General features: G+C 45.2%; 1 protein-coding gene across 1 annotated transcript in view; it reads right to left on the minus strand.

Annotated features, from left to right (window-relative positions):
* The window catches only part of GALNT16 (polypeptide N-acetylgalactosaminyltransferase 16), a 222629-nt gene that overhangs the window by 61591 nt on the left and 146616 nt on the right, over positions 1 to 14422 (minus strand). The window contains exon 3 of the mRNA XM_015413290.1: positions 5525 to 5623. Coding sequence (XP_015268776.1) covers positions 5525 to 5623 — 99 coding nt within the window. The remainder of the gene's footprint in view (positions 1 to 5524; positions 5624 to 14422) is intronic.

Here is a 14422-nt window from a genome sequence, read left to right on the forward strand (position 1 = left end):
GGTGTGGCCCATTATGCTAATGAGTTCCTGCTGGGCGTGGCCAACTTAGGAGCCAGCCGGAACTCCGTTCCTGTGCGTTCCTGCCCCAAAATAGCCCTGCCAGAAAAGATTCCCCACTTGAAACACAGGGATATGCAGACACTTCTCCAATGTGAGAATTGCACCACTTAGGCTTGTTTGATTTGAATGTCAAACATAAACTTAGCAGATCTAGAAAAGCATGGGATGTTGTTATCCTGTGGTTGATCCTACAGCATTCCCAACAACACACAAAACTTCAACTCACATGGTTAGAACAGTGTCATGTGGTTACATATCATGCTAGTGAAAAAAGTACACAAACTTCCCTAACTACATGGGTTTTATTCCTTACCAGAACCACTGCAGGAACAACTGTGGGAAAGTGGCAACCACAGCAGTCTAGGAAATGTATAAGGCAGCTGGACACAGACTCTTTTATTTTTCAGGGGAACTGTTGCCAGCCTCCAGGTGGGGCTCGAGGTCTCCCAGAATTACAACTGACCTCCAGACTTATATCAGTCCCTCTGGAGCAAATGGCTGCTTTGAAAAGAGGACTCTATGGCATTATGAGGTCCCTCCCTGGGATCCACCCCCAAATCTCCAGGAATTTCCCAATCCAGAGCTGGGAACCCTATCTGGGGGCCCTGCAATAATATTTCACCAGAATGCTAAGTTTGTCCCTGTGCACCAGAACCAAGGTGCTATATTCCACTCCTGACTCTTGCCTGAGCTTGGCATGCAATACTGAACCATATCTGGTTCAACTATAATCTTATGCCTGCAGGTCAGCCCTGTGACTCTAACTATGCAAGGTCTGGTTTACCACTGACTGCTCCTTGACTCCTCCTATAAATTATTCTAGTCATTATTTATATTTTATGGGGAATGGCCTGGATGCTGCCCTGAGCCACTCAAGATCATCAGAATTCAGTGGAACCTCAGGTGTCACCAGGGCTTAGCCCCAGGACCTCTTAGAAATGCTGGAAAGCTGAAACGAAGCAAGAAACTTTGTGCATCTGCAGAATGCCCACAGGCCTCAGGAAAATACTGAAAGAAAACAGCCTATGGAAGGAATGAACACTGTAAAAAATGAGTAGTAAAGGTAAAGGTTTCCCTTGCTCGAAAGCCAGTCAAATACGACTCTAGGGGGTGGTGCTCATCTCCATTTCCAAGCCGAAGAGCCAGCACTGTCCAAAGACTTCTCCATGGTCATGTGGCTGACATGACTAAATGCCGAGGCACATGGAAGTGGTACCTATTTATCTACTTGCAATTTCTTGCTTTCAAACTGCTAGGTTGGCAGGAGCTGGGGCCAGAGATGGGAGCTCACTCCGTCACGCAGCACTTGGATCTCAAACTGCTGGACTACCGACCTTCCGGTCTGCAGCTCAGCGTCTTAACCTCTGAGCCACCTCAGCCCCTCCAAAATGACTAGACTTTGTCTGTCTGTTTTTGTTGGGAAAGTGTAAATAAAAATATTTTAAAAGAAAAAGAACCTACAGAAAGGCAAGTAATTTCAACTACTTTCATTCCAAGCTTAGTGTAGCCAGTCTCTGATTAGAGTCAGAGAAGTTAGCAATACTGAGTCAAGTTCGAGTAGGAATTTTATAGACAACTGAAAGTGAATTATAAACAACAGTGAGGGACGAGGTGGAGTTCTAGACAGACCTGAGGTCTGACCCCTGTCATCACTGCAGAAATGACGCACTAGGAACAATGGCCTGCCAAGCGAAGTGCAGTATATCCCACACTGCACTGGTGCATCCTGCATAGTTCAGCAAGGCTACAGGCTTCTGTGTCGTGTCAGTGCCTCTGTCTCAGCGCTGGCCATATTCTGAAGCACAGCAAATCAACTGCCTGATTGTGTGTCATTAAAAAAAACAGCAGATTATCAGTAATCAAATAGTCGTTTTTCTGCCAGGGGAAAAGAATGCCAATGTCTTGGGTGTGCCCAGTCCTGGTCTGAAAACACCTATTAGTTCAGAACATTTTATACTTCCCAGCTGCAATCTTCTCAGTGCCAACAGCTGATTGCAAGAGATTTGTTCTGCTTTCACTAGTGTGCAAAACCATCCTTGTATTTATGAAGGCCAGCTCAGCCGCACTTGAAAGAGCCTGTTATTTATTCACAAAGCAGTTTTCTGCAAGACCCCGAGACCTGGAGTGAGGAAAACTAGTTCCAATGAATAATGCATCACTGCCGGAGGTACCCTCAGCTGCCTCCCAGCTGAGATGCGCTCTCTCTCCCCTCCCTGCCCTCCCCACTCTGCATCCACAGAGAAAGCATTACCCTAACTGGGCTGACTACTTAAAGGAGACTCTGAATGAATTTTTTTATATCACAAAGAAAGCAGAGGATGTTTTCTCAGGAAAAACAAAGTGTAAACAATCTTATTGTATTTTCTGGCCTAGAAAGATATTGGAGAAACTGGCAGTTGCAAACATTTCTTTGCTACATAAAGAAAACAAAACAGAAGCAGCCAGGCCAAGGATGCACACAGGCGTACATCAAAAGGGGAGCTGCACTCAGGAAGCAGTTTTCCAACTTATCTCAACCCTCTCTAGGGCAGAGGTCAAGGAAAATGAGCTCGTTTTTTCCTCAGTAAAAGCCCACTGTGCACAGAGCTGATTGGCTACTGCCTGGTGGCATCACAAATCTACCCTGCCCAGAAGAATGTTTGCAGTTTCTAAAAACTTGATTCCTGAGGTGGAAAACTGCTTAAATCAGGGCCATGGCCAGGCTGTCTCACTAGGCAGGGCTGCCACAGTTTCATGTGGGACTTCAAAAGAATGAGTGGAAAATCTGTGACTCCCTCCTGTCCAACAGAAATGTCTCTCCTGTTGCCAAGCCCAAGAGTGTCTTTTCATGTCTGTATTAATTGCTACAGCTGGAGTCAGCATGACTACAGGGAGATCTTTTTTCCAGGATCATGTAGGCATCATAAGGGTGAAGACCTGCCCTGAGTAGATATAGGAAGCCACACAAAAGGATCAGACATAAACAAGGTAGGGAGCTTGTCCCGGGGACGACAGGAGAAGAGGGGAAGAACGGCCCCACCCCACAGTCGGCCGCTCACCTGCCCGCCGACGCGACGGTCGCTGCCGCGACACATGCTGCCACCGGGACGCCGACCGCACCAGAGAGGGAGGGAGGGCGAGCCAGAGCACGGGCTCGCACAGCAGGCGGGGCCGAGACGCTGGGAGTTCTGGGAGGTCCGGGGGCAATAAAAGAGCGCACAGGGCGAACCGAGGAGGATTCCCTGAGCTGGCTTACTGAAAGACAGTCCTGGTGAGCGAGAGAGAGCGTATTCACAGGCTGTTGGTGCCGGTCTCAGGCAGGCCAAAGAGGGTGACGTAACCCTCTGACGGGCCTGGGTCTGAGGTAATTCCTGAAAAGGCGCGCTTTGCTCTGGGCTACCCCAGCACTCCCCGCACCATCACTCCCACCACGGATTTGGGGGGAAGGAGCCCCCCCCTCGTCGGGAGGCGGCACGGCAGCACGTGGCAACCCCGGGCAGGGGACTGGTAAGCGCGACAGAGCTCTACACACTCCGGGGACTCTCAGATATGCAGAAAAATATGACTGCATACATGAAGAGGGGGGTATTAAAATGGCCTGAGGAGAACTGTAATTGCTCCAGAACAGACAGACTATTGAGAGCAGTCAAGGGGGAGGGAGGATGAGAAATCTGTTTGCCAAGGCCCCTGGGAGTTCGGATTAGGGCATTTGGGGGTGGGATTTTCAAACTGTTGCCCCTTCCTGTGATTCCTTCTGTGCCCTTAACATATTCTAATCTAATTAGAAACACTCCATGATAAACCAAGTTTATATCAGCCATCTTACATGACAAGCTTCCATGTTAAAAGGGGCAAAACTCCATTGTGAGGAATCAGCAATGCAAGTCTGTGTGATTCTTATGAAGCCCATGCTGCTTGTGGCTTCGACTGCAAAACCCATTTTCTCCCTCCCCCTTTCCATCTGCTGCATAATCCCTGGTAAGTGTCCTGAATTGCTCTGGGGAATTTCCTAAATTCCTGGCCAGCCTACCTAGAAAGGAGTCACATAGATATGTTGTCCTCTCGGGAATTTCTCATTTTAAATACCAATCGGTTCAATATCAGGCAGAAGTTGGTTACACCCTATCTTGGGTACATGATAGGTAGCTCAAATAGCCTTTTTGCAAACCACAATCCAGTCTTTTAAGACACTGACCAATTGTTTACATGCCAGTAGCTCTCTGCAGATATTATGTTACATTCTATTCACGCAAACCAAGAGGCCATCAGCCCCATGTACTGGGAGCATGCAAATCCCCATGATGCACCTGATACGTGTGCTTGCTGTCTCGTGTGAACCAGGCAACATGTGGATTTTCCATGAAGATACAGCTTCTGTTCATGCAAACCAGAACCCTGGAATATCACAATTCTGGTTCATGTGAATGGAAGCTGTACTTGCGTGGAAAAGCAATTTATTTCCCAATTCACACGTATCAGGTGCACTGGTAGCTTGTGTAAAAGAACATCTACACAGCCTGAATATATGGATCTGATTTTGGCCTATCCTGAATTCTATTTTCAGTTAAACAGTGGAATTTTAGTGCCTAGTTTATTCAGGGTTCAGATTCAGATTAGCTTCCATTCTGGAGGGTGCTACTTTGGAAAAGAAGAAGAGTTGGTTTTTATACCCTGCTTTTCACTACTTGAAAGAGTTTCAGAGCAGTTTACAATCTCCTTCCCTTCCTCTCCCCACTATAGACACCCGTGAGGTAGGTGGGGCTGAGAGAGTTCTGAGAGAACTATGACTGACCCAAGGTCACCTAGCTGGCTTCATGTGTGGGAGGAGTGGGGAATCAAACCCGGCTCTCCAGATTAGAGTCCTCCACTCTTAACCACTACAACAAACTGAAAAGAGAATCTTTGTTCTAGAATCTAGATAACAGTGTGCTTGGTGCTCCTGGTGGTTGAGCCGCTTATGCCTTGAGACATTGTTTTGGGAAATGGATTCTTAAAACTCTGTAATTAATGCAGGTAGACCCACACCCACACACCCATGGAGAAGACAGCTTTGTAGAAACAGCTTTTCATTTATGTTATGTATTGAGCCTAAACTGTACTTACCAACGGACGTAGCTTAGGGATGTTCGTACTCAAAGTACGAACAAAAGCAATTGATTCCTAGCAGTGAAAGCAACTGATTTACTAGGGAACCCACAAAAACCCCAATAAATGTATTTAATCATATGCAAGGCTAGGTTCTTTCCGAGGGATACCATAAAGGGGGAGTACCTTACATCTCCATACATACCAGTTGCTTGTGAGCCGGGTAAGATCCCTGGACGGGCCAGTTCCAGCCCCCAGGCCTTATGTTTGACACCCCTGACCTAATCCTTGTTCATTCATACATAACTTTATTGATTTCATGAGATTTACTTCTCCATGCTTACTTCTCCATGCTTAGGAACACAACCTCTCCCTCTTAAAATCCAAAAGCACACTTTACCTCTTCACTGTGCGGAGCAAAGTGGAGCGAGCCTCATTGTGAAAAGTTATGATGATGCTGGTGGCTGGCAGGTCTGCCCCATAGTGTACAGAGGTGCACCTGTAACAAACGAGAAAAGAAGTTTCATCAGTGCAGACACATCCAAACAGGGCATTTGATAATAAGACAAAGTCCCGTATCTGCTGCCAGACTCATGGGTCCTCATGCATATATTTACCAGGCAGCTGATAACTGAATGCTGATGCCATGCCAACACTCAGTTTTCCATACAGCTTCTTTTACTCAAGTGCAATTCATCACATGCTGGCAATGCTGACAACAGTGCTTAATATCCATTGGATTACAGCTGCCAGTAACATCAGTTAACAAGCATGTCTGTTTCAAATTCTATTAAGAAAAAAGATGGCATCTATCTAAATTTTCAGAATCCGCTACATGTGTGAGAGGGTAAGGCGCGTTGGAAAAGAGAAACTGGAGCCATTCATGATCCTACACACATCTGCTGGGAACAGCACTCCACGTATGGCCCCAAAGCTACCAGGGAGGGGGCAGCAGGTAATATATGGCTCAGCAGCCACCAAGAAGCAGTGGAGGCCCACACTGTTACTGGCAGGAGTCCCTCGATGGCATCGAAGGCATGCAGTGGCTAGGCTAGCACCCCTTCTGAGAAGGGGATACTTGGGAAGGTCTCACGTTACAGTTGCCTTCCACAGTGAGCAACCTCTACCCCATCCACAGAGTTAACTTACTGAGCAGATGTCAGTTACGGTACTGTGAGTCTTTGCACTGCTAAGCCATTGAAATTTACACTGCAGTGGAGGAAATCCACACAGAAAATAGTTAATTTCAAACACTATCTCCAGCAGAAGACAATTCAGCTGAAGTCACCACATTACTTGCTATTAATCTCTCAGAAGGGGGACATGGGAAAGCTCTTTATGGGGAAAGTAAGATAATGATGTCATGTAGATCACTGAAGTGAAAAGGTCTTCACTGATGGTTCAGAGCAGGGTCAAGAAAATGGCAATATTTAGATGCCTTAAAGTGAAAGAAAGACTAATGTGAAATGCATATATGCCCAGCTACTCTGTTTAAGGGCTATGCTAATGTTTTGCCTAGAGTGGGTTTTTTACATTCTCTCTCTTCCTTACTGATTAAGAGATTGTGAAGCTGGAGGGGGATTCATTTGCATGACTTTGCAAATATTTCTTTTGCTGACGGTGTGAATTTTATGGGCAACCTTTACACTCGACCAAGTTCTTCTCAGAATTCCAATGTGATGTTCTTATGGAGAAATGGAGTGTTCTTATTAGTCATTTAAAATAAAGACATGTTAAGAATGTTAAAGTTCTAGCAAGAATCTGAAATAATATCATTATATGCTCATCCTATGTGAGAAAAGTAAGAGCTGCTGGGTTTAATTGCCTTCCACATCTGTCGCTTGGTTTAAGAACTCAAGGCAGGCAGGACTCAGCTATTGCCTCCTCCTGCTTCCCCAACCCTTGGCTTGTCAATCAAGCCTCTGGGCAGGAGCTCCACAGACCAATTGACTCCTTCACCCAGTGGAGTCATTAACTAACCACTGTAGTTCTACTTCCCTGGCCAAGTCAAACCTTTGGGTGGATGCATGGAAGGCATGCAATCATTGGGGTATCAGCATAATCAATAAAGAGTTGCATGAACTCCTATATTTTTTGAAAATTGCAACTACATGGTTCAGCATAAGACACCACAAACTCAGAGTATTTCTTCTTTGATCCAGCATTCCACAGCGTTCCCTAAAAGGATATCTGGTAATCCTATTTGTCACTAGTTTTGACAGTGCAGTAAAGGCAAACTTTCACTTCATGGAGGTTTCTGGCACCCTTTAGGACTTTCCCGTTGCTCATTCATATCCCGTTCTTTAGAATTGGGCCCATCCAGTCAGTTTTACATTGTTCTGAGTCAGTCATTAGAGACGCTCAAGCCACTTGGTTCCTGCATTGGAAAGACATCTCTTGGGGGGGGGGGGAAACTGACCATCTGGGACTTCTCAGAAGTAATTTGCCATCCAATTTGCCACTCAATGGAAGCTCCTGGAAAAAAAGTTGCTTTTTCTCCGTGTGCTGCCCCCAGTAAGCGTTAACTGTAGGCAGTAGTAGTTTGGTAAAACTGCTGTGTATCTTTAAGAGTAGTTGCACCTGGGAATTGTAGTTCTTAGTTAGGGGTCCCAGCAGCTTCCCTCTGACTGGCTCATTAGGATAATTTCCTGAGCTCAGAGGCGCAAAGAGGAGTTTTATTGCTCTTTTCCTGCTTCTTTGTCTATCCTTACCGCAAAGGAGAAGGGGAAGCTCATCTCTTTCTTTCTTTTTCTTTTTTTTAATGTTTTATTGTTTTAATAAAGCACAAACATTTCATACAACACTTACTTACAGGATCTAAATGTCTATACATCCCAATTAATATACTATCAGTTTAACACCCAGCCTAGCACCATACAGCTCTATTACCGTCCCCCAGGTTCATCTCTTTCTCACCATGGCCATAGAATTGACCTAGATCACAAAGATGTAACTTCTCTATCTAGCTATCAGCTTGATTGTGAGTAAATGATCTACTGAATGCATGTGAAGTTAAATAAAGATGATTTAAGCTCTCTTCAGTGGTTGTGGGTTGACTCACACCTGGAAAGCATTGCCTTAGCTGCAGCTCATGCTGGACAGGACACTCCGGCAAACAAAAGGATATATTGATTGAAAAGGAATCATCCCACTTTCATACTATACAGCACACTGCCACATCAAAGAGAAAAGGGAAAGGCCATGGTTCATTCATACCTCTGCTTCTCAAAAGGCAGTAAAGCAAAGGAGAAGGGCTACCCTCAAATGTTAGATGCAAGTCTCAATGGGCACAAACAGTGAAGAACACACCATTTTAAAAATGCTCATGAGTGACTTTCCTCACTGCTTCTAAGTACCACTTCTCACTAAAGATGTTCTGAGGGCAGGTTGTGAGTTTCCCATTCCCATCATTCATTTAACCGGCTGACTAAAGTGCAGAAGCAATTTGTTGGAGAGAAGAGCGAAGGTTCTTGTTTCTGCTGTGGCTCTACGCACACACAAAAAATCAAAACAACCCAAGGCTATTTTTACCAATATAACCCTGACATCCGAGCCCACAGCTGGCCTTTCTTGCTAGGTGGAGGTCATCACATTTCTGGGTGGGGCTAGAAAGGAATAAATAAAAAATCTATTCCTAATATCCAGCTGAAACTTTTATAATTCTGCTGTCAAGTTCAAGGATTAATTTGCAATCAGGACCCTGCGGGACTTATTATAGTTCTGCAGGGCCTGTAAAATGGAGCTGTTCCGCCAGGCCTTTGGCTGAGGTGGTGGACATTCAACCATCTTGGCCTCCCCTGCCCACAGTAATTTATTATTTGACTAACATCCTTCAGGAGGCACTATGGACTGCCCTGAAGCTGTTGTTTCTGTCTTAGTTGCCATCTTGCTTTGATTCTTTTAAATTTGGTTTTAATTATATGTTTATTCCTAGCACATGATACATGGACAGGATCAAGCAGGCCAAGGACCACAGTGCCGGGGAGATGGGGGTGCACTCTCAGCAACAGACCAGAGGGAGCCAGCTGAGGGTCTTGTGAGTGTAGTATCCCAGTTGGGCATGTCTGGCCCAACATGCATGAAGTAGGACAAGGCTGGATATTGGCCTTGGTGGCCCTGGGGGGAGAGGGCAACAGGAGACCAGGCTGGCTCCAAGAGCACCTGGGAGTGAGGCTTCAGGGAGGGGCAAACTAGTGGGGCCGGCCTTAAAGGCAATGGTGCAACATTCTTGGGGGTGGTTGGTAGAGGAAGTGGGAATTGCCACTCTGTAGCGGAGGGTGGGTGAATGAAACTACAGCCCTGCAGTGCTAATGAGCCATCCTGTTGAACTTAATCCTGGCCTTATGTGCTGTTTTCTGGGGATGGAACCCTGACCCCTACCTAGCCTTCTGTGCCCCTCCACACTCTAGGTTAGCTGGGAGATGCCAGGCCCAACAACACAGAGTCGTAGTAACTAAAGGAAGATCACTTAAGTTTGATAAGAGGGATGGTCATCTTGACAAATCCACCCGAGCCACCCCCAATGGCTTCAATTGCAAAGCTAAGTGTGGCAGGTGGCTGGAGTTTGGCAGATAACTACTGTTGGGGGCATCAACCACTCATTATTTCTTTTTTTAGTCCAGAATTTTACCTGTTCTAAGAACAACCACACATTCTTTAATGTCATACATTAAAAAGCCTGTTAAAAAGCATAGGTGGAGCAACAGATTACTTGAAGTAAGTGGTGGAAATTGTATCAGTCAGATTCGAGAGACAGATTCTCAATGAACCGGAAATCTCACTGTTAAATTGTGTAGCTGATATGGCTAAAAATCTTCAAGCATACCTTTACACAGCCAGATTGGTCTTTGCTAGGAATTGGAAACAAAAAAACAGACCCCAAATTCATGACTGGCTGATGAAAGTGAAAGAGACTTACATGGTGAAACTAGGCTTTGTACCTATTATGTATATTCTCTTTGTTATTTGTATATTTTTATTGTATTGAATACATATTGAATCACAATAGGTGGGGTAAGTCAAAGCTCTATTCAGGGCAATGCTGACAGCAGACATGGTGACTGGCCTAGAAGGGGGAAGCCCCATCTTAGATAAGAACACATTTTCCTTGAAAAAGCAGGTTAGGGCTGCCAAGTAGGGGCCGGGAAACCCCCGCTTTGGAGGCCCGATTTCCGCCACAGCGGAATTGGGCCCCGGGGGGGAACTCTGTCCCCCCAAGCTGCATCACCAGAGGTGACGCAGCTACGTCACTCACATTGGGGGTGTGGCCCAGATCGTCAGGGGGACAACCATATGGTTTCCCCCCCTGACGATCTGGGCCACACCCCCAACATGCTCTACGTCGTGCGTCACTTCCTGTGATGTTCTGGTGGCGCACACATGCATCCACCGGCAGCTCCCGGACCAAAGCAACGCTCCCCCGCCCGGGAGGAAAAAAGACTTGGCAACTCTAAAGCAGGTCCCTATTTTAGACATACTCTTGAACCCTGCCCTGCTCCTGGAGCCCCAGGTATAGTAGCCCAGAGGGCTTTTCTCCCCAGCTTTGGTTGCTTCACCAGCAGCACTCTCTGCTAGAAAATCAAGATCATCCATGCGATCTCAGGCTATTGTAATATGAATATGACTTGGAAGCGTCAGCCAGTGCTAAATGGCACAGTCAAACTTTAGTCTGGAGTTAGTTGGCAAGATTACAATACACAAATATTAAAGCAACTGCACAGGTTTTCTGTATGTTTCTAGACTAAGTTCAAGGCGCTGGCTTTAGCCTATAAAGCACTAAACTCTCTGGGTCCTCTCTCTCTCCCTAAGGGAGCCTCTAGTTCCATAGCAACCTCCACATGATTTAATATCCATTGGCAAGTCCCTGCTGTACAGTCCTGCTCTCAGAGAGGCCAGATTGGGTTCCACATGTAGCAAGACCTTCTCTGTGACTGCCTCAGAGCTCTGGAATGCCCTTCCTTGGGAAATCAATTTGGCTTCTTTCTACAGGCATTCCAGGAAGAAGTGAAAACCTTAATGTCTGCATTAGCCTTTTAAAACAGGGATCTAGTCCCCACCCGTCTCTGCTGCTTTTTAAAAATCTGGTGTTGTGTTCATGATATATTATAATGATAACTTATTTACTGTTTATTTTTGTTGAATGCCACTTTGAAATTCTGAAAGGAGATTTAGAAATCCAGTGAAAATTCAGTGAATGAATGTATCCTCTGGCCTGTTTTGACTAGAATGTAACCAAAAGTGGGTGTCTTGCATTTTCTGTTCTGTATTAATACAAAGCCAGTGTGGTGACTGGTTAGCATGTCGGCCTGAATTCTGAAGGGGCCCAGAGTTCTTACAACAAGGCATGGCCAAATAAAGATATGGGAAGTTACTGCAAGAGGGCAACGGGATGTAAAGAGACAGTATATTTGGCTGGTCAAGGCTACTTTCACGATTTCTTTCCCCAAGAGCTAGAAATGATAACCAACCGTTTTGTTCATGACTTATTTGAACTATATATTACTGTAACATTTATTACTATTGTTTTATGGCTATTACTAAACTGCTGCTATTTTTTACCCCAATGTTCATTGCTGTTGTTTTATGATGGCTCTAAGTGACAACTATTTTTTTCACGCAGCATTTTATTACTGTGATGGAGGCCTATTACTGCAATTTTCGAGCAGATAAAGCAGCCTTGATGAAGGGTAAGTGGAAGAACTAGGAACAGGCACAAGGCATATAACATATATTATTGCACTAGCTCACATTTTCTTTCTCCCCCGCCCTTTTAAAATGCCATTAACACCACATTATGGAGAAATTGTAAAATCTGTAAATAGGATGTTCCCTCAGGAAGAGGCATTCCCTGGTCTTTGGCCAGTTCAAAGAATACCCAGAAGAACAATGGCACTCTGGAGCCCTGACCAGTGTTATCTGGATAAGTACACAGGTGGATAAATCTGCCTACCGTGTCAGGCAATTCACTGGAAGGCTCCCACTTTTCTCCCACAATGGGGATTCAAAGCCGTTTACAAAGTAAAATATACATAAACAACACAAATTTAAAGAAAAGCTACATCCAAACAGGACCCCAGTACAAAGTGAAAACAGCTGAGCATCCAAGATCACATCCAAATTCTTGACGGGCTGCACCAGTGTCAGTGGTGCCTCGTCAAGACAGAAGTCTGTGCCCCAGCCCCGAAGCCCCTCCCCCCGCCACAGAACCTCCCTCTTGGATTCAGTCTCAACCCATTCTTTTTAAACCACCCCACCACGGCCTCCAGGCTCACGGCCAGGTTTTGCAGGGTGGCATCTGGGTGGCCATCCAATAACAGATACAGCTGGGTGTCATCGGCATACTGTAACCCTTGCAACCTTTAATTTTGGAATCAGTTGAGGGCCAACAAAGATTTGAAGGGACAGAAACAACTTCGAACTTTTTCCTCTCTAATGTATCGTCTCCAGATACCCTTCTGCCATTTCTGTATTGTCAAAACCTTCAAGTGCTGGTCTTGGCTTTTTTAGACAGACCTGCCAACTCAGTTGCTTTGAACAGAAGCCTAGAGATAATAAAGCTAAGCTACAGCACAAAGCCTTTGAATCTTATCTACCACTTCATCTCTTTCATATGACCTTATCTTTTGATGCACTTAAATAAGTGTGAACTGGTAAATGCTGAGATGCTTTCCACTAACACCACTGAAATAGCTTACAATTCAGTGGAGATAGCAATGCCTCGAATGAGGAGGGAGGTAAGGTGAGGGGAGAAATTGATCTATATCATTTTTTTAAAACACCTGCAGTTTTCCCCAACAACTTGTAAGGAATTTTAGAGAAATGCACTAAAGCAGTATTTAGATTCCCAAATGTTGGCCTGGAGATCAAGGCTTGAAAATTTGTTTATTTTTGTTTGTGAATGCATCATGCAGTGGAAATGTGGGAAATTACTATAAGATTCAATGGTAAAATGGAAGCATATAAACAGAACACAATGGACGAAAGCATACATGTTGAATAGGAAAGGTGAAAGAATGCAACTTTGTCATACCCCTTTCTCTATTTTGAATCAATCTGTGGGGGGCATTGCCCCAAATCCCCCCCTCCCTGGCTACGGGCCTCAACCAAATGCAGATTAGTCTGTGCTGTTGTGTTCCCCATAGCAACCTATGGCTACAAAAGTTGGACCATGAAGAAGCAAGACAGGAGGAAAATACTCATTTGAGCTGTGGTGCTGGAGAAGACTTCTGCACATTCCTTGGACAGCAAAAGTGACAAACAAGCAAATATTGGAGCACATAAAACCAGACATGCCATTGGAAGGATGCCATTGGAATACCTTAAGTGCAGGGCACTTCTTCGGCCAAAGTGGACCCAAAATGGATGCTAGTCAGGCAGAGGCCTGGGAAAGCAGTTTTCAAGGCATGAGTCAGAGCAGCTTGCTGGCTACTACTCCCTCCTTGCCCTGGAGAGATGCATGACTCAGAACAATGGGTCACCCATACACTCAGGAATAATCCCTTCAGCACCCATCTGACTTCCTCTTCACTCTTTACCCTTGATTAAAGCACTGATTAATCAACGATTGAGTCTATTCATGTTCCCTATCACCCTTCCTGTCCGGTGCTTGTAGGGTCATCGAACCTCTCCCACCTATTCATCTGTCTCCAGTAGAATGATCAGTTTATTGTTCTCTGTTTTGCCCTATAAAAATGTCACCCTGCTGCCCCATTCATGGGTGTGTCCTTGGTTCTCCTGCATACTCCCACTTGCAAGTGGGTCCTCTCTTCTCTCTCACTTCCCAAAACACTGGTTGTTTCCTCTTTGACTTCGCTGCTTCCGCGGACCTCTTCAAGATCGGCAATTCTCACTCATCCTTACAACAACACTCATCCTTACAACAACCCTTTCCTCCCTGATTTTCCTAGTTAGCCTTTGTGCATGTTTGTTGTGTGCATCCTTGTTTTATTCTGCTTTCTTATTTCCTGGTTTTTTTCTGAGAGTTCTCATAGGGACGAATCCCCATATACATAGGTGGAGATCTCAGTTACCCCATCTGGTATTTGGTCAAAACTTCTATGGTAAAAATGGCTCCTACAGCCTAGGTCAGATCAGGAAATACACATCTCTCTGGCAATCAGAAGCTGCTTCACAAGAGACAAACCAGCTCTGTATTTCCCACACTGTATTTTGATATTATGACATTCCTCATGCATAGTCAAAAGTTAGCATGCTTCCCAGTCCTAGAAATATCACATCTAGTGTTGACAAGTTGCAACCTTGAGGAAGAGAGATGTTACATTTTGGTACTGCAGAAATA

The sequence above is a fragment of the Gekko japonicus genome, unplaced genomic scaffold (genome assembly GCF_001447785.1).
Source record: "Gekko japonicus isolate JY-2015 unplaced genomic scaffold, Gekko_japonicus_V1.1 scaffold32, whole genome shotgun sequence".
NCBI classification, from domain to species: Eukaryota; Metazoa; Chordata; class Lepidosauria; order Squamata; family Gekkonidae; genus Gekko; species Gekko japonicus.